The sequence below is a fragment of the Melanotaenia boesemani genome, chromosome 17, assembly GCF_017639745.1.
Source record: "Melanotaenia boesemani isolate fMelBoe1 chromosome 17, fMelBoe1.pri, whole genome shotgun sequence".
Taxonomy (NCBI): domain Eukaryota; kingdom Metazoa; phylum Chordata; class Actinopteri; order Atheriniformes; family Melanotaeniidae; genus Melanotaenia; species Melanotaenia boesemani.
In genome coordinates, this window is record NC_055698.1 from 27,026,102 (window position 1) to 27,047,764 (window position 21,663).

The 21,663-nt window shown below is 38.5% G+C and overlaps 5 gene segments (V, D, J or C); 4 read left to right on the forward strand and 1 right to left on the reverse strand.

Moving 5' to 3' along the window:
• LOC121656401 lies at positions 1-651 on the forward strand. The segment is given in 3 exon segments: positions 1-83; positions 296-547; positions 647-651. Coding segments are annotated over 3 exon segments (309 nt in total).
• Positions 652-4,675: 4,024 nt separating this feature from the next.
• LOC121656403 lies at positions 4,676-5,578 on the reverse strand. The segment is given in 2 exon segments: positions 4,676-5,159; positions 5,563-5,578. Coding segments are annotated over 2 exon segments (342 nt in total).
• A 181-nt stretch (positions 5,579-5,759) lies between these two features.
• LOC121656404 lies at positions 5,760-6,243 on the forward strand. The segment is given in 2 exon segments: positions 5,760-5,813; positions 5,921-6,243. Coding segments are annotated over 2 exon segments (375 nt in total).
• Positions 6,244-13,417: 7,174 nt separating this feature from the next.
• LOC121656712 lies at positions 13,418-13,947 on the forward strand. The segment is given in 2 exon segments: positions 13,418-13,520; positions 13,637-13,947. Coding segments are annotated over 2 exon segments (363 nt in total).
• A 5,248-nt stretch (positions 13,948-19,195) lies between these two features.
• Positions 19,196-19,687, forward strand: LOC121656405. The segment is given in 2 exon segments: positions 19,196-19,248; positions 19,356-19,687. Coding segments are annotated over 2 exon segments (384 nt in total).
• The last annotated feature ends 1,976 nt before the right edge of the window (positions 19,688-21,663 follow it).

The window sequence follows — 21,663 nt, forward strand, 5'->3', positions numbered from 1 at the left end:
TTTCAGAGACACTGAACACACCAGCAGCACAATGATGATGTCACTGACTCTACTGCTGACCACCCTGGGGCTCCTTGTTCAGGGTGAGACTCTCTTGTAGAAACTGCTTCAGGATGCAACCAGGTTCACCACAATGATGTTCTGCTGTGATGGAGAAACACTGAAACAAGCAGCTTTCACCTTCTTCCATCTATTCTCCATCTTAAAGAAATGATCCTCTTCTTGGGATTGTGATTTATTTTCTTCAAGCTTTGTTTGTCTCAATAACTCTTCTTTGTCTTTTCATGTGTTCCAGGTTCATCAGGACAAATCAGTCTGGTTCAGACTCCTGGAGCTCAGTCTGTTACTCCAGGACAGACTGTCTCCATTAAATGTAAAGTTAGTCCAGGTACCAGTTATTGCTTCAACTGGTACCTTCAGAAATCAGGAGAATCTCCCAAACTTCTTATTTCTTGTACTAATAGTCGTGAATCTGGAGTTTCTGATCGTTTCAGTGGAACAAGCTCTGGAAATACTGACTTCACTCTGACCATCAGCAGAGTTCAGGCTGAAGATGCTGCAGTTTATTACTGTCAGAGTCTTCATAGCATCAACAGTCAGTATGTGTTCACACAGTGAAAAACAGTCGTAAAAAAACCTCCTTCAGACTGAATAGAAAGTGAACTCACAGATGTGGAGACTGATGCAGTTCACTGCACAAACACACACACACACACACACACACGCACACACACACACACACACACACACACTCTCTCTCTCTCTCTCTCTCTCTCTCTCTCTCTCTCTCTCTCTCTAACACACACCATTGCTTCAATAACAAAGAAAAACTTCTAAAGAAAATTTTGGATAAAATCTTGATTACGAATTTTTCTAATCATCATCCACGATTTACTAAAACTTTTAAACAGAATTAATTTTAACAATTTTTTCACAATCACAGATTAAATTCCTGTATGTGACCTTTGTCCTGCGCTTCACAGTTAATTAGAACAGTTTTAATGTTTGAAAATATATAACTGTGGGAAAAAAAATTTATATCTCAAAAACATGAGATAAAATTGTTTTTATGGAAATATATCTAAGAGGACAGGTTACAGTGAACCAGCCTGCAGCAGTGACATCAGATCTGGGAGGAACTGTCACGTAAAACCAGTCACAGGGTAGATGATGGTGTGGACTTGTCGTGGTACCAACTGAAAGATGGACAAATTCCTAAACTCCTCATATACTTTGCTAGCAGCAGAGAATCAGGGATTCCAGGTCGTTTTACAGGCAGTGGATCAAACTCTGACTTCACTCTGACCATCAGTGGAGTTCAGGCTGAAGATGCTGCAGTTTATTACTGTCAGAGTTATCACTACATCAACAGTAAAGATGTGTTCACACAGTGAAAAACCTCCCTCAGTCAGACTGCACAGAAACTGAACTGACTTCTATCAAAACATCTTAAATAACTGAAAACCATCATGTCAGAAATATTCTGATATTGATGAGGAAACATTAAGACACAGATCAACATCAAAAACTTTAGAAAAGAAAAAGCTATTTTATTTAGAAAGAAAAGAAAAATAAAAGCTAAAACATGTCAGTCACCCGTAGTCAGAATAAAAGGAGAAACAACAACCTAGTGAATGCTGTACCACTTAAGTCCAATAAGTCCATATTATCAACTTGTATTTATCACTGTCATACCTCCAACTCATAATCACATCATACAAACTCCACATAGACAGACTGACCTGAGATTTAAAATAAGTTTTTGGTTATAAGACAACAGTGTTATCCAGAACATAACCATGCAGCCTTGGCATTGTATCAGTTACACCAAATATTTTCCAGGGCAGACAGATCCGAGGAACATGCTGTTGCAACAATCCTTCAAGCTGCACTGACCCATCTGGAGCAGCAGGGAAGCTATGTTTAGCTGCTTTCTCTGGACCACAGCTCTGCGTTTAACACCATCCTTTCCTACAGACTGGTGGACAAACTGGTTGATCTGTTGTCACCCACATGCTACATGCATATGGATCAGGAGTTTCCTGTCTGGTCTCAGTTCGAGGGTGTGAGTGGGACCACATACATCCACATCCCTCAGCCTTCCTGGGGGTCCACACTGAAGAGGACCTGACCTGGAGCTGGAACAGCCCTTTGAAAAAGGCACAGCAGAGACTGCACTTCCTAAGGGTATTAAGGAAAAACAACATTTCAAAGAGACAGCTGGTTTCCTTCCATCAGTGCACCATTGAGAGCATCTTATTGTATTGTATTGTATTGGTGTGTGGTACAGCGGCTGCAAAGTAGCTCTGCAGAGGGTCATCAAAACAGCTCAAAAGATCATTGGCAGAAGAAGAACTACACAGTTCCTGTAGCCTTAAAAAGTACAGACAATCACTGAGAACAATTCACACCCTGGATACTTTACAGAACAATAAAAACCAGGAAAAAACAGATTTTATCCAATTGCAGTCACCACACTCACTACTAAATAACACATATAATGTGCAAAATGTTTTCTAAGGGATGAGTGCAATAACGGAATGTACACCTGTGTATGAGTGATGGTCTCTGCTTGTGCTGCTTTTTTAATGTCGATTTTATTGCTTTTATTTGTACGTTTCATACAAATTTTATATACAAAGTATCTGATTGGATGGGACTTTTAAAGTGGAAGATACAGAGATTCTCTAAAAAAAACTTCTCATTATTTCCTGTTAATCTTTTACTATATTCATGGGTGGAAGAAAATATTAATATAATATCAATCTCTTATTGACATGAGTTATACATGATAAAATTTCCACAGTTTTTCTTTTTCATCCATCTTTGTTCTAAAACTGCATCCTGTTCAGGAGTAAAGCAATATAGGAGCCGATAAACGTGCAGTTAAACTCAAATCAGTGGGTCATTTACAGGCTTGTGCAGAACCTTTCACTAAAACCTTAATTCTTATCAAAAAAATTATGACAACCTAATAAATCTATTAAATACCAACAAACTTGTGATGCAAATGTGTGATGATGAAACATACATGATGTCATGTAGAGGACTAGAATCAGCATCTCTTCAAAAACACATGACTGATTTACTCTGTGGAATATTACATTCACCCTAAAGATATTAAACTTTTGTACTTATAAAACTATTGTATTTATATTCCTGTAAAACAATAAACTAAAAATAAGAAATAAACTGAATACAGAAGAATCAACTGGAGCATCTGACATAAACTAATAATGTTAATGATGTTCTCATCAGTGAGGATGAAACATGATACCATGTAGAGGACAGCTGCAGCTGACTGACTGTGTGTGTTTGCATATGTGTCCTGCCTCTCTGCTCCCAGCTGTTAAGAGGTCAGTGTTGATCAGTGGCTGTTCAGACCTTTCAGAGACACTGAACACACCAGCAGCACAATGATGATGTCACTGACTCTACTGCTGACCACCCTGGGGCTCCTTGTTCAGGGTGAGACTCTCTTGTGGAAACTTTGCTTCAGGATGCAACCAGGTTCACCACAATGATGTTCTGCTGTGATGGAGAAACACTGAAACAAGCAGCTTTCACCTTCTTCCATCTATTCTCCATCTTAAAGAAATGATCCTCTTCTTGGGATTGTGATTTATTTTCTTCAAACTTTATTTGTCTCAATAACTCTTCTTTGTCTTTTCATGTGTTCCAGGTTCATCAGGACAAATCAGTCTGGTTCAGACTCCTGGAGCTCAGTCTGTTACTCCAGGACAGACTGTCTCCATTAAATGTAAAGTTAGTCCAAGTCCAAATTATTGCTTCAACTGGTACCTTCAGAAACCAAGAGAATCTCCCAAACTTCTCATTTATTGTACTAACAGTCGTGAGTCTGGAGTTTCTGATCGTTTCAGTGGAACAAGCTCTGGGAGCGACTTCACTCTGACCATCAGCAGAGTTCAGGCTGAAGATGCTGCAGATTATTACTGTCAGACTGGACACGTTATCAGTAGCCAAGCTGTGTTCACACAGTGGAAAACACTCGTACAAAAACCTCCTTCAGCCAGTCAGACTGAACAGAAACTGATGTGGTTCATTGAAGCCACACAATAAACCTTATACAGCTTTAAACAGCGTTAATATAAACAGTTCAGTGCAGAACACTACAGTACAGTCACATCTGAAGAAAGTAGATAAAATCAGTCTAAAGAAGAGGCTCTTTATGAATGTAGACATTTTCTCATTTTAATTTTAATCATGTAAAATTTAGTTCATTTATCTTTAAAAATCCTGTTGTTTTGTATTGTTATAGAAAACAGCTGATCTGACCTGAGATGAACTTGTTCAATTTGGATTTAAATGATTTGTTGCCTTCATGTAAATGTGCAACATATTATTTAAATCCAAACGAGAAATCCTTTTAATTAAAATAAAGACAACTTTTAAGATTAATTAAAATACCAATTTCTTTTTTATTACCACATAAAGAATCTGTCAAATGCCTCTAGTATAAAACTGTTTGATGCACATTACTTTTCCACTTTTTAAATTTCAGAAAGTTTTTTTGTTCTTTTTTTAAGTTTTTATGGAATATATCAGTTTAAATCTGGCATCAATATTGAGTAATAAAGAAAAAGCATAAGTGGTATAAGATTAAATTTTAAATGTTTTTAGTAAAACCAGTCATATTACTTCCATCACTGAAACAAATATTTGAAGAAAACTTTATTCATTTGAAACATGAAAATAATACACTATACCATAAGAAAGAAAATATGTAAAATTCTATGGTGGAAGAACAAAATAGAGAGAAATAAAGAAAACAGACTGAGAGATGTAAAGATTTCAGATTCCCAGTGAATCAGGTCAGTACTGGGAACACTGGTCTCTCCTCAGTGTCTCTGAGAGTGGAGTCTGGGAGCCCTGGGTGGCCTCACAGGTCACAGAGCCCACCTTCCTCCACTGGTCTGCAGGGACCCTCAGGGTGCTGCTCCAGCTGTAGTGGCCGTCCTTCTGCAGCACCCCGGGGCTCCTGCTCTCCTCATAGCTGCTGCTGCTGCTGCCGTCCACCTTCCAGGACAGACTCCAGTCTGAGGGGAAGCCCTTGTTGGCCAGACATGTAAGTGTGGCATGGCCCTTCTTTATCTCCTCACTAGAGGGGGGCAGCACCGTCAGGGTGGGACGGACATCACCTAGGAGACACCAATCAGATTAGAGGACAGGAACCACACAGCTGTCAATCAAACAGCAGACATCTTTACTGTGAGAAAGTTGATTTTCTCCTTTAAGAAGTTTCTACCAGATGTTTTCCTGCTCCAACAATCACTGACTCACATTGTTTCACTTCCCTTTTAGAAACCTCTCATGCATTTCAGCTCAGAATCAGTTTGAAAAACGTTCAGACTTTTACATGTTTTTACTTTGGCTCCAATTAAAATAAAAATAAATAAATAAAAATAAAAAGAAACTCAGTGAAATCTACAACTAACAGCTATATAAGAAAAGTGCTAAATAACGAAATTATTTCCAGATTTAATTTTTCTGTAGATTGTTTAAAATGTACTTTTTCTGTTTTACAAAAAGTTTTGATGTTACAAATATTGATAATCATCATTAGATTGATCCAAGTCCCTGTTGGAGTGAGTCAGCAGATTTCCATAGAGAGCCACTTTGCATCAGCAGCACCATGCTCCAGTGCTCTGGGAGAGTTTATAGTCCTGAGAGTTGAAGACTGGATGACTGACAGCTGTCCTTCATGACAACAGAAGCCACAGAAATCTTCCTCATGAAAAACATGACTTTGATCTGCGTCCTCATCTGGACTCTCCTCTGCTGCTGCTTCACAGGTAAAGTCCAGAGAATCAAACTCCTCTCCTCTATGAACATCCGTCCCTCTGAAATGAAGCCGACTAAACCATGAAGCTGCTTTATGTTTTTGTCTCTGTATCCTCAGAGTCCAGAGGACAGGTCACAGTGACTCAGCCTGCAGCAGTGACATCTGATCTGGGACGAACCGTCACCATCACATGTAAAACCAGTCAGAATGTTTATAATAACAACCATTTAGCCTGGTACCAACAGAAAGTTGGACAAACTCCTAAACTCCTCATATACTATGCTAGCAGCAGAGCATCAGGGATTGCAGGTCGTTTTACAGGCAGTGGATCAAACTCTGACTTCACTCTGACCATCAGTGGAGTTCAGACTGAAGATGCTGCAGTTTATTACTGTCAGAGTCTTCATAGCATCAACAGCCAGTGGGTGTTCACACAGTGAAAAACAGTCGTACAAAAACCTGCCTCAATCAGACTGAACAGAAGCTGAACTGACTGAAACAGTTCACTGAACACATGCATGCACACACCCACACACACACACCCACACTCTAACACACACCAATGCTCCAGTTACACTTCAGAAGTAAAATTTCTAAGAAAATTTTGGGTAAAATTTTGAAATAAAATTTTTCTAATCATCAACCAACGAATTGGTAAAAGTTTAAAACAGAATCAATTTTAACAAATTTGTCAAATTTCTTGAAAGTGACCTTTTATCTCAGTTTTAGAAAGTAACTGTTAATGCTTAAAAATATATGTGAATAAAAAGATATTTCTCTAAAAAATATACAGTAGTAGCGGTTTAAAAGTTCCCATCCAAGCTGAAAGCCAGCCGAGTACCTGCCGGCTTCCAGCCCAGTTCCATTCCAGTTCCAGCCAGCTGCCTTCCAACTTCCAGCCGCCAGAGAGGCCCCCTCCTTCTCCTGGGAGTGTCGATGTTTTAATCAAACTCCACCCATTCATTGTAACATAGGGTAGACCCAGAAGATGGCGCTTCTCTCACAGACTTCTCATCGCCCGTAGTCTGTCAGATTTTATCTGAATTTACACTGACCGGCAGAGGCGCCACTCAAAGCACCTCTGATGGCCAGTCACAATTCATAAAAATGCATAAAACTTAATACATAATCATCGTTTGACGTGGAATGTGAAATTGTAACATGCTTGTGCGCTGCCAATTGTTTTATTCAGAAATGAATGCTAGTAGGTTAATAAAACCTTTCAAATACTGGATCACAGCCCCTAGCTCTATTCTCAATAGGATGTATTTATCATACTGATTAATCTTTTAATATTAGCATTATTAACATAGACAAATCAGATTTGGATCAAGCAACACAGAATCTGTTTGAGGTAGCTAGGAAGGGTTATTTTATTCTCATATTATTTATTTCACCTCCATAAGAAGACAGGGCGACAGATAAAAGCCCCACGCAGGATCGGAGATAATTTCTTCCACTTCAATGTGTCTAATCACGGGGGGACATCCAACACTCGCTGTGCTGCGACTTCCTGCTCGCCGGGAATCCCGATTACGTCACCCCTCCAGGTGGGCTATTCCCCGACACGCTCTGATTACCATTCCAAAAGGTACTGTATGCAGCCCCCAACTTGAACATGCGCCTTCTTCAACATTCGCACTTGCTCCAGAAAATTACCATCTCTTAGGCTCCTCCACCACCACTTTGACTGTGGATTGATACGTAAATGAGCCGCAATGAGGCAGCTGAACAAGTGACCCAGTTTTGTGATTGTTGCACATTGGGTAAGAGTGGTCAAACGAGTCCAGTTTGTGTTGTCATGCTACCAGAAATTCAGTAGGCTAGTCGGTCCTAATGCAGTGAATTTCCATGTTAATGTTGCCAAATTCAATAGCATAGCAAGAGATGAAAAAAGAAACAACTTTATTTCTTCAACATGTTAACCAAAATATTTACCTCTTAAAGCATAAACCAAGTATTTACAACAAGCAGTGTGCTTTTTAACGTTAACGTGTGCCATAGCCTACTGCACCGCTGTTCCTCCTTCCAAGTCTTCTTTTTTATTATATTGTTGTTTTATCATCTGAATATACTACAACAACACAGAGAAAATATATGAAAGTTTATTTTACGCTGGTATTTGCGCAGCAGAGTTTTCTGCCGCCGGATTTGTAGTCCAGGAACGGAGAACACAGCTGCTGCCAGGAAAGGTGGATTACATTTTGTTAAAGCACAGCAATCTCCGAGTAGCCTATTATAAATACCCTCTCAGTGTAAATGAAGACAAAACTGAGATTATTCTGTTTGGTAGCAAAGAGAAGAGGGTCAGCATTGGCAAACACCTGGAGACTCGGGCTCTTAAAATTACCAACCAAGTTCGTAACCTGGGAGTGTTGATAGACTCAGATCTGACTTTCAGCAGCCATATCAAAGCTGTCACTAAGACAGCTTTTTACCAGCTCAGAAACATCAACAGAATTAAAAGTTTAGTCTCCCAGAAAGACCAAGAGAAACTCATCCATGCATTCATCTCCAGTAGACTGGATTACTGTAATGGTCTTTTAACAGGACTTCCTAAAAAGAGCATTAAACATCTGCAGCTCATCCAGAACGCTGCTGCTAGAGTTTTAACCAGGACTAAGAGATCTGAACACATCACACCAGTTTTAAAATCTTTACACTGGCTTCCAGTCAGTCACAGAATAGATTTTAAAACCCTTCTGATCATTTACAAATCCCAGAATGGTTTAGGCCCAGAATACATCTGTGATAGAGAATATAAACCTAGCAGAGCTCTTAGATCCAAAGACTCTGGTCAACTAGTCCAGGCCAGAGTCCAGACTAAACATGGAGAAGCAGCATTTAGCTGTTATGCTGCAAACAAATGGAACAAACTGCCAGTGGAGATTAAACTTTCCCCAAATGTAGACATTTTTAAATCCAGGTTAAAAACTTTTCTTTTCTCATGCGCCTATGCATGAAATCTGCACGGTAACTTTTTTTTTAACTTATCTTGCTTTTAATCATTTTAATGTAATTTATTATTTTATTGTGATTATGTGTTGATTATGTGTTGATGCCTTTTACTATTCTAAATATCTGTAATGTCTTTGTTTTATGTAAAGCACTTTGAATTGTCCTGTACATGAAATGTGCTATACAAATAAACTGCCTTGCCTTGCCTTGCCTTGCCTCAGTGGCAAAATAAAACACACTGGTCTGGTTTAGTCTTCACTCTGAAATGGTTCAGTCAGAGGAATATAAAGCTGTTTTAAAAATGTTGAGCAAGCTTAAAATAAACATTCATAGGCTATCTATGTGTTTTAGATTAACACAATGATAAAACAACAATAGGCTATAATAATGGAAAAGAAGCGGTGCAGCATGGCAATGATGCGTTAATGGCTCGGGTCGCGGGTTAAACATCAGTCTGGTTCGGATTTAAATGGAATAAATACATTGGTGACGAGTCGGGTTCGGGAGTCATTCTAACGGGTTAGAGCAGGTATGCGTAGCAAAACGGAACCGTGCAGGACTCTGCTCTAAGCAGTTCGGACTTGGTTGACCTGGAACCATTTGACAATAAAATCTGGAGCCATCCTGCAACGCGCTCGCTTAGGCGTCCAGTTAAACCGTGTTTATTCAACCAGTCCCTACTTCATTGCATTCATTCTTTCCTCATAGCCTACGTGCACATTTTTATCAAGATTGTTTATGTCAGTTTTGTTTTGGAAAATGAAAATGGAGTCTTTGCGCAGAACTTATAACATTATTCTAATCTTGCCACTTGCCTATTTTATTATTGTGTATTTTTGTAATAACATGTAAATTCACTGCATAGGAACCAACTAGTCTACTGAATTTTGTGTGACAACACTAACAGAACTGTTTTGACAATGCAACAATTACAAAACTGCGGCTCATTTACTTATCAATCCATAGTCAAAGTGGTGGTGGAGGAGCCTTGGAGATGGTAATTTTATGGAGCAAGTGCGAATGTTGAGGAATTTAGCCTTTGTTCAAGTTGTGGGCTGCATATATGCAGCCCACAACTTGGTATACCTTTCAGAATGATAATAAACAGAACAAGACACACCAAACCAGGAGCTAAGACCACGAAGTTCAGCATCATGCTTATCTATCTTTGGCGTTTTTACACCAACATTTTTATACACTGGATAATGATAATAATTATCGATTAAAGTCACGGATAAAACTGCTGTTGTTAAAACACACCCATCTCTTACAAAATCTAAAATGTAAAACAAAAAAAACAACAAACAAAAAATCTGGATCACTGTAGAAATATCTTTATTCATTGCTGATCATCTGGCCATTGAAGCGTTTTTATTTGGAATTGGGAACAAATATTTTCCACCCTGTTATATTCTGTTCCACTCTGTTATGTTCCATTCCACCCTGTTAGTAAGGTGTTTTTTATTTTTTTTTTTTTTTACTAAAAACATTGAGGACTGTGAACCTTGTTGCACCATATTAGGAAGTGAGGAACATTAAATTGATTTTGCTTTTCTGTTCCCAGGTCAAAAGGAATGTAATTATCTCTCATTTGAAATATTTGATTATGCTTTCCTTCTTGCCTTTGTGGAAACAGAAACGTGATAATCTCTCACTTGAAAGCAAGCTGGGCGTACAATAGTGTGATGACGATGAAAACTCACATGACCAATGCTCAATAAAGGGTACATGAAAATGTGAGAAATGGTCAAAAGCACATATACCGTTTGTGGTGAGTGAAACTATACAGCACAGTCCACAAGGCTCTTTTCAAGCACACTCCTCCCCCCAAGGAGTATGCTTGAACAGCTAACGGCAGGTAATGGCTGTGTTTACAAATGTAAAGGTGCTAATTGTTGGCCATTGAATTGTTAATTTCAAACCGGGCAGCCTTTTGGTTGTACTCTGGGCATGGTAGAGGGATAAGAAATCTCTGGGTTTTCTAGTGTTAAACACTGGAAGCGTCGCCAGCGGTCTTTTGATGACCGCCAGTCACGCTACCATGCTTATAGTGTATTAAAACTAAACGGCTGAACCTGGTATTTTAGGACTTTTATTATATAGTTGTTGTCTATAGTTTTACCTGCTTACTTGTTTGGAAAAGTAAACACATCAATATTTACGAGCAGTTTAGCACGTCTAAACTTCCACAGAGCCGCTCAGGGAGACTCTTTCTCAGCCAAACTGTCGTATATCACGGCTATGGAGTTGTAATAAATGGCCGCCCTACTCTGCTTCTGATTGGCTGTAAGATCACAAACCCTGTGTGATGATAGGCTGCTGGTTCCTGTCATTCCTACCAGCCTTTGCGCATGTGCCTGCTTCAGACAGCGGGCAGGCAGCTGTCCCACCGCTGAGACACAGTTGTATGACGTTTTATCACGTTTTATCACTAGATCGCTATGAATAAAATCCAGGGACACTTCATTTCACAGTATAAACCATTTATTTACTTATCTACTTAGGATAATAGCACTTTGAGGCCTAATTCAGAATATAGGTTGGGCTGGGTCCGGACTTTTGTGATCCCTGCTTTACACATTATCAGTATTATGTTATTTTTACCTGCCGATATTACGTTATGATTTTGTCAATATTCAGTTATGCAGCAGCTGTATCAACCCCCACTGTGAATAACTTACGTTGCAGTCAAATGACCGCTGGCGGCGCTCCTCGGGATGTTTAGAAAGCTCGCTGCTAGTGACATTCACCACTTAGCCGACTTGAGGAGGTTGTGCTTTGCCTCATAACACCATTAGCTACACATGTCGGCTTTTTTGATACATTTATTTGACGCCATTTTCAAATCAAATCATTTTTTAAATGTTGGCAAAAATGCAACAAATGAGCGACACAGCTCATTATAAACTGTTTAGAGAGCAGCAAGATCAAATCACTGCTCCTCCCCGTGGACAAAAGAGGGATTGCAGCTGTTTTTTTACTTGGGCTGCTTAGGGGCAGAGCCTCGCTGACGACGTCATTGCGGGGGATTACATTACCCCCACAGACCTGTGAAGGATCGGCCAAGGATCAGTCAAGGACCAGTCAAGGACCAGTCAAGAACCAGTCAAGGACCCATTATGGAAACAGGGGAACTTTTAAACCGCTACTACTGTACCTCACAAACAGACCACAGTTTGTGAGACTGAAAGGTTGTGTGTCTGAGATGGTGGTCAGCTGCACTGGAACACCACAAGGGACTGTACTTTCACCATTTCTATTCACGCTGTACACCTCAGACTTCCAGTACAACTCTGAGTTCTGTCATCTGCAGAAATACTCTGATGACTCAGCAGTTGTTGGGTGTATCAGTGATGGACAAGAAGCAGAGTACAGAGAACTGGTCGGTCAGTTTGTGAAATGGTGCGGTGACAATCATCTCATCTTGAATACCAAGAAAACAAAGGAGATGATTGTTGACTTCAGGAGGAACAAGAACACACATAGAAGTGTTTCCATCATGGGAGAGGAGGTGGAGGTGGTGGAGGAATACAAGTACCTTGGAGTTCAGCTGGACAACAGACTTGAGTGGAAAAGCAACACTGAGTACATTTACAAGAAAGGTCAGAGCAGACTCTACTTCTTAAGGAAGCTGAGATCTTTTAACGTCTGCACCAAAATGTTGCAAATGTTCTACAGGTCTGTTGTTGAAAGTGCAATCAGCTTTGCAGCAATCTGCTGGGGCAGCGGCATCAGAACCAGAGACTTGAAAAGAATTAACAAACTGATCAAGAAAGCCGGTTCTGTGCTTGGAGTAACTCTGGAGCCGCTGGAGTTGATCATCAAAAAAAAGAATTCTGTACAAGCTGACGAAGATAATGGAAGATCCTTCACACCCTCTACACAACGCCGTGACGAAACAACAGAGTGTGTTCAGTGGGAGGCTTGTTCAAGTCCGATGCAAGACAGAGAGATACAGAAGATCCTTCCTTCCAGCAGCTATCAGGCTGAAGAACAAAGCCCTTAATTAATTAATGTGATTGTTTTACTAAAAAATTACTACTACTACAATATTGAATTTCCCTTTGGGATTAATAAAGTATTTTTCATTTCATTCATTTCATTTCAAGCAGCTTCATAAACTTCCAGATACATTAATGAATGAATCTAAACTGGATGGTATTAATTATTATTTTGCTTGAACTTTAAACCTAACAGTAAAGTCCACAGAGACATCTGTTAAATTCAGCATGAAGACTTGAAGAAAACTCATTTGATTGCTGACAGCTGTTCCTACATGGAGTTGAGACAAATTCATTTAACTGTACCTGAAAGATAAATTTCATATGTTGTGGTTCTGAACTACAATAAATTCCTAGAATCAGCATCTCTTCACGACACATGACTGATTTACTCGGTGAAATTTTACATTCACCCTGAACATATTAAACTTGCTTTTGTATTTATATTCCAGTGAAACAATACACTAAAAATAAGAAATACACTGAATACAGGAGAATCAACTGGAGCATCTGACATAAACTAATAATGTTAATGATGTTCTCATCAGTGAGGATGAAACATGATACCATGTAGAGGACAGCTGCAGCTGACTGACTGTGTGTGTTTGCATATGTGTCCTGCCTCTCTGCTCCCAGCTGTTAAGAGGTCAGTGTTGATCAGTGGCTGTTCAGACCTTTCAGAGACACTGAACACACCAGCAGCACAATGATGATGTCACTGACTCTACTGCTGACCACCCTGGGGCTCCTTGGTCAGGGTGAGAAACAAACAGTATTAAGTTCCATGTAAATGTCAGACTTCTTTCTCCTTTTTCTAAATGTTAATTTTCTTCCAGTCAGACTTACTGTAACAGCTTCTCTCATCTTCTTTTAGGTTCTTCAGGTGAAATCATCCTGACTCAGACTCCTCGATCTCAGTCTGTTGCTCCTGGACAGACTGTTTCCATCAAATGTAAAGCCAGTTCCAACATGGGCGCCTACCTTCACTGGTACCTTCAACAACCTGGAGAGGTTCCTAAACTCCTCATAAATTATGCTACATCTCGTGTGTCTGGAGTTTCAGATCGTTTCAGTGGAAGTGGATCTGGGACTGATTTCACTTTAACCATCAGTGGAATCCAGACTGAAGATACAGGAGATTATTACTGTCAGCAGGGTGGTTACAGCTTCCCGTTCACACGGTGATACAACATCGTACAAAAACCTCCTTCAGCTGGAGAGGAACTGATCTGAATGAGCTGCTCACTGAAACCACAACACAGCTGAATGTAATGGTACACAACTTTATAATATAAGACCAGACAGGGATCAAAGTTCAGCACTGATCTTTGAAACATGTTAATGCACCAATTTAAACCAGCAGAAGAAAAATATCCTCATCGTGATTGAAATTTCCGGATTTTCCTTCATAAATCAATCATCCAGTTCAGGACTGTGTGAGATAAACAACCATACAAGATCCCACTCCTACCTTATAATCAAATTACATTCATCAAGTAACCTAACAGGCATGTTTTTGTATGATGGGAGGAAGCCACAAACACAGAGGCATCATACAACCTGAAATTTGAGCCAGAAACCTTTTTTGGTTTGAGTCGACAGTGCTGATCACCACATTCAGCTCTGTTATTTATTCAGTTACAGCAAATATTTTCTTTCTTTCATTTTACAGAAAATGTTTAAAGCAGCTAAATTAATGAGGCCAGAATTAAAACATAATATGGACTCATTGATTTGACTGCAAGTAGTCATGTGACCACTCAAGTCTCTTTTCAGAGGTCAGAGAGGGTTATATTCATGTTTTACGTATGTGCAGTTTTCCCATCAGATTTTTAAATATGGAAACGATTAAACTCATAAGTTAATTATTGGGTTGATAAAAATAGATGGAGAACGTTAAATATTTATTCTGGATAAAGATTTTTTAATCTTTATCGATAAACATTGATTCTATTACAAACATTCAGTATAAAACTAATCAGTTTTTATCAAAACACAGAAGCACAAAATTCAGCTTTTATGAGGAATCTTGTCCAAGATGTAAAAGTTCAATGAGGAGGAAGATGATTTTATTCAAGTCACAGCTTACAGACCAGTTTTATTGCTCAGTATGAACCATGTGGACACCTGGTTTATATATATATATATATATATCTTTAACAAATCCATGTACAAATTCTTATAAAGATTTCTTTTAAAATGTTAATGAAGAGCAGAAAATATTATCTACATTTTTCGTATCATTTTAGTCTGTAATTGTTTACATTTCCAGACTTTTTTCCATCCATCTTCATTGTGAACCTCCTTCATCCTGTTCAGATGTGGCGCTGGGGGTTAATAAAGATGTTCCAGCAGTGCCAGGAGGAGATGAAGGGAACACTCTGGACAATTATCCCTCCATCATGGGATTGTTTTTCTTATTTAATGATTTCCTGGAAATAACTTTACTTGGAAAAATTCTGAAATGAAGGCCTGAAAAACACTTTATTAATGCCAAAGATAAAAGTTTTATAATTTTGTGGTGTTATTTTCTTCATGTCCATACATTAGTTCATGTCTGACTAATTGATTGATCCAAAATCATGATCAGGGTGGACGTTATCTCTGTGACATGAAGATATTTTCTTATTTGTAAGTAGTTACAATAATCTTGTTATTTTTTCTTTTATCTTTTTTATTATCTGTGCAAATAACCTATAAATTAAAAGTAGGAGAAAAGACAAAGAGAAAGATTTAGAATCCAGTGTGACGTTGCATTAAATCTGGTCAGTACTGGGAACACTGGTTTCTCCTCAGTGTCTCTGAGAGTGGAGTCTGGGAGCCCTGGGTGACCTCCTGGAAGTGACCTTTGACCTCAGCTTCACAGTTGTATTGTTTGAAAATATATGTGTTAAAAACAGTTATATCTATCTCTACATTTAAAGTGACATATCAAATAAAAAAAAACTACATAAGTAAATAAGACTCAAAGAAAAACATTTATTTGTGGATATGATTTCTAAACAAAGACATACAAGTTAGGATAATTGATGACTCTTAATTCTCAGTAGGCATGAATGTGAGTGTTTGTCTCTGTGGTGGACGGGTGAACTATCCAGGTGTCCTGTCTCTCACCTGCTAATTGCTGAGATAGGCTCCAGCTTGATCGTGAGCCTGAATTGGACTAAGTTGAATAGAAAATAAGTAAGTAAATAAAAACAATTACTTTTTCAAAGCATTTGCTTTTTTATCAGAAAAATAAAGTTTTAGGATTTTAGACAAAATTGTGCTTCTGGACGCAGGCTTATAAATTATATCAGAAAATGCTGTAAAATCTCAGATTACCCCTGTCCTCTGGTCTGCAGTCCCTTGATGTCCATTTTATAAGGACGTTACTTTGACAGTTCCAGGTTGACAAAGTTTGGCTGTGAACATCTGGGCTAGTGTAGCGTGACAAGCTTAGCTGTTAACATCAGCTGCTTTGTGACCACACACCTCTGGGTTAGCAGACAAACGGTTTGAATTAAAGTCATTTTTCAGGCTTGAGTTACTTTGATGTTACAATAATTATAAAACATGTTTTTTCTTCATTATGTACCGTATGTGGTTTATAAAAACCTCTTGGAACAAATTTAGGCACTTGTTAATATGAAGATGCAGGAGAAAATATTAACATATACAGTTTTTGTTAAATGTACTGTAATTAATTAAATTGCCAGACTATTTTACATCTGAGGAAATGCATTATTTTTTTCATAATAAATATTAGTAAGTGTTAATTTTTCATCTGTTTTTGTACCAAATTATAAACAATTACTATATGTCTTTATATCTATTAACATTTAAATGATCTGGGATAGCTTAATCAAAGTGATCAATAATTTTATTTTTTAAGAGAAAATGTTTACATGAAAAAAAAGAAGAAAAAAAACATCAAAATTTGAAAACAAACATCTTTATTATCTCAAAACATGAACATTTTTATTATGAGAGGAAATGTATGAAAATTAGGTGAAAGACAAGGAGAAAGTTGAAGAATCCAGAGTTAAATCCCAGTGAATCAGGTTAGTACTGGGAACACTGGTCTCTCCTCAGTGTCTCTGAGAGTGGAGTCTGGGAGCCCTGGGTGGCCTCACAGGTCACAGAGCCCACCTTCCTCCACTGGTCTGCAGGGACCCTCAGGGTGCTGCTCCAGCTGTAGTGGCCGTCCTTCTGCAGCACCCTGGGGCTCCTGCTCTCCTCATAGCTGCTGCTGCTGCTGCCGTCCACCTTCCAGGACAGACTCCAGTCTGAGGGGAAGCCCTTGTTGGCCAGACATGTAAGTGTGGCATGGCCCTTCTTTATCTCCTCACTAGAGGGGGGCAGCACCGTCACGGTGGGACGGACTTGACCCACTGCAGAAAGAGAGGACACGTTGTTGACATTAGGTGAAACGCCGCCTCAGAGTTTCACTTCTTGCTTTTACCTCAGTAACCATAGTAACGGACAGGCATCACTGCTGAACCACAGCAACAGACAGGTTTCAGTACTAAAGATAAAAATGTTCAAGACATTTTAGATGATTTCAGCTTCTTGTGATTCACTTTGCTTCAAATTAAAATCATAGATTAGAATTTAAACCACATCTTTCACCTTCACACCATCTTGTCTGCATTATTAAATAAATTCTTCACTGTTTTCACAAATTATTATTTTTATATCATTTAAAGAATGTAAAATCTTTCACATCTTCTCTTTCCTCCTCCCCGTAGTAACCACTACAATATAATGACATTAAATTAATCTCCCACATGCAGTGATGTAAGTAAGTAAAGTTTATTTATAAAACACTTTTCACAGATAAAAATCACAAAGTGCTGGACATAAAATAGCTGAATTAAAACAACATAAGTCTCATAAAATAAATAATAAACATCAACAAAAAGCTTTTCTGAATAAAATAGTTTTCAGCTGCTTTTTAAAAGAGTCCATGGAGTGGACCACATGGAGGGACAAATGTGGAACTTTCTACCTGATACGTGACGACATGGGTCAGTATATTTACCACATTTCTGGTTAAAGACACAAAAACTTCTTCTGATGCGTCTGGAATTTTCTTTCACATAGATACTAAGTTTGGACAGAAAAACTAACTAGTTTAAAGAAAAACTTTAACTTGTTAAGTTAACAGATTGAACATGTTAGAAACATTTTGGATCCTCATCAGTTTTCTGAAATCTAATCATTTCCTGACTAAAACAGTAAAGACTCAGATTTTGAGAGTTTAAACTGATCAATTAAATAATGATCTGATTCAGAGACAAAATTTCTCTGCAAACTTACGTTATCAGTGAGACAAAATAACACAGAACAATATTACTGAAGATGGTTTTAGTGTTTCCAAATATAGAATCTCACTTTACCAAATAATTACACCAATCATATAAAACCACATTTATAGATTACCAATTTTCTGGTTAGGACATAAAAAATAAGCAAATGTTTATATTTTGATTGATAAAGAATTAAATGTACTTACAGTTAACATCCAGTCTGGTTCCTCCACCGAACGTGAACCACAGTGATACAAACTCATTGAACCGCCGTACAAAAACCTCTGACTGTACAGAGACACGGCTCTCTGACTCTGGAACAAACAATGCAGCATGTTTTTATTTAGACATTTGTTCATTTTCCCCAAAGACTTTGTTTTCTTTTAAAATATAACCAAATAAATCTGATTTAGATAAAATTAAAGATGAACCTAATCCACTAAATGACTCTGTAACAAATATTCTGAGAAGAAAGTAGAAATAATGCGTTTAAAAAGTCCACTGGGTGAACATGGTTGTGCTGGTGGAGTGGATTTTAATGAACTGCAAGATCAGCAGTTTGATCCCAGGATTTTCCATAATCCTCATCATTGGACACTGAACCCCACATCGTCCCCGATCACTGTTTTGTTACTGTAGAGAAAAAATGATGCATTCAGTACAAAGACTATATGATAAGTAGCGCTGGGTGAACTGGTAGATGAATGAGTAGAAAGTTCACATCTGTTTTGTAGCATTTAGATAAAGATTAGGAGGCATTATATGTAAACTTTTTCTCTACAACATAAACTTTCCAATATTATTCGGAATCTAAAATTATTACGACATAATATTAATATAAACAAAATGATTCATCGATAAACATTGCTGGTCAGAATTGACCCGAACATGACAGAAGGGCTAATACAAAGCTCCCTTTTTAAACAGCAACATTCATCAACTGATAAACATCATCATCATCATTAGATTGATCCAAGTCCCTGTTGGAGTGAGTCAGCAGATTTCCATAGAGAGCCACTTTGCATCAGCAGCACCATGCTCCAGTGCTCTGGGAGAGTTTATAGTCCTGAGAGTTGAAGACTGGATGACTGACAGCTGTCCTTCATGACAACAGAAGACACAGAAATCCTCCTCATGAAAAACATGACTTTGATCTGCGTCCTCATCTGGACTCTCCTCTGCTGCTGCTTCACAGGTAAAGTCCAGAGAATCAAACTCCTCTCCTCTATGAACATCCGTCCCTCTGAAATGAAGCCGACTAAACCATGAAGCTGCTTTATGTTTTTGTCTCTGTATCCTCAGAGTCCAGAGGACAGTACACAGTGACTCAGCCTGCAGCAGTGAGATCTGATCTAGGACGAACCGTCACCATCACATGTAGAACCAGTCAGAATGTTTATGTTTATAACAGCAAACACTGTTTAGCCTGGTACCAACAGAAAGATGGACAAACTATTAAACTCCTCATATACTATGCTAGTAGCAGAGAATCAGGGATTCCAGGTCGTTTTACAGGCAGTGGATCAAACTCTGACTTCACTCTGACCATCAGTGGAGTTCAGGCTGAAGATGCTGCAGTTTATTACTGTCAGAGTTATCACTACATCAACAGCCAAAATGTGTTCACACAGTGAAAAACAGTCGTACAAAAACCTGCCTCAATCAGACTGAACAGAAACTGAACTGACTGACGCAGTTTACTGAACACACACACACGTACACACACACACACACAGATACACACACACCTACACTACTAAAAAAAAAAAAAACTCTGTATCCTCAGAGTCTAAAATCCAGGCCACAGTGACTCAGCCTGCAGCAGTGACATCTGATCTGGGAGGAACCGTCACCATCACATGTAAAACCAGTCATAGGGTAGATGATGGTGAGGACTTGTCGTGGTACCAACAGAAAGATGGACAAACTCTTAAATTCCTCATATATGATGGTAGCAGGAGAGCATCAGGGATTCCAGATCGTTTTACAGGCAGTGGATCAAACACAGATTTCTCTTTCACCATCAGTAGAGTTCAGGCTGAAGATGCTGCAGTTTATTACTGTATGGGTGAATTCTACATAAGCAGTCGGTACTCGTTTACACAGTGAAAACCAGTCGTACAAAAACCTCTGACAGTTTGTTGAACTGAAACTGAACTGACTGTTGCAGCTGGAAACTGCTGCAACGACTCGTCAAACACAATCAAACACACTCACATGTGGACAATGTCAGGACCAATTTAAGGAGTTTAATCTTTTCACATAACCATAATTAAAATTCATATAAATATTTCTATAAAGAATCATCAAGAAGTAATCCACCACAGGGACTAAATGTTTGACCTTTGACCTCATCTTCACAGTGAATTACAAATGAGTTCAACATCTACAACTATATAAGGAACAAAGAAAAACAATATGTAGACATATATCATCACAAAAACTATCATTTTTAAGAAGAACTTAAATACTCGATCAGAAAACCTCAACTATCAAAGAATAATGTTTTGAATGAAAATAAGAAAAGTTGCTGCACAGTGGTGTGGTGGTTAGCACCGCAGCTTCACAGGAAGAAGGTCGCTGGTTCAAGTCTTGGCTTGGAGGGGAGGTTCAAAACTTGGGAGCGGTGGCTTTTCTGTGTGGAGTTTGCATGTTCTCCCCGAGTATGCGTGGGTTCTCTCCAGGTACTCTGGCTTCCTCCCACCGTCCAAAGACATGCATGTTAGGTTAATTGATTACTCTAAATTCTCCCTAGGAGTGTGTGCGAGTGTGAATGGTTGTTTGTCCCTATGTGTTGGCCTTGCGATGGACTGGTGACCTGTCCAGGGTGTACCCTGCCTCTCACCTGTTAATGCTGGGATAGGCTCCAGTTCACCCCCAACCCTTAAAGGACTAAGCGGTTCAGAAAATGAATTAATGAAAAGAAAAGTTGCATCATTTATTCTATAACAGCATTTATATCCTAATTACAGCAAATATTTTCTTTACCTTATTTACAGTTTGTATGAAATGGATTGTATTCATGTAGAGCTTTTCTAGTCTGATGACCCCTTAAAGTTCCTGTAAACTACACACCACATTCACTCAATTCTAAACTATTCATCAGTGATCATCAGTAATTTGATAAAAAGAAAGTTTCAGGGAAATTGCTGCATAGATCTACGCCAAGTTGTTTCTGATCAAGTTCAAATAAAGTGAAAGAAAAGTTCTTATAATGAAGCATGGACTTGTAGAAAAATCCATTGCCTCTTCATTACACACCACTGATTTATTTGGTGAAATATTTGAATAATTAATAATCAAATTACTGATACAGGATAAAGAGTCATTTATCAAACATTGGGACCTTTCACACGCCTTTAACAATTCAATTCAATTCAAACTTTATTTGTATAGCCCTTTTCATACATTATCATGCAATACAAAGTGCTTTACAATGTAAAAACATATATTAAAAATGTAAGAGTAGAATAACACAAATGCTATCTACTTTACATTTTGAATCACACACATTCACACACGCACACACACACACACACACACACACACACACACACCCAAGCGCGCAAACACACAACACAAACAGATGATGCAACTCTTCTTTCATAGA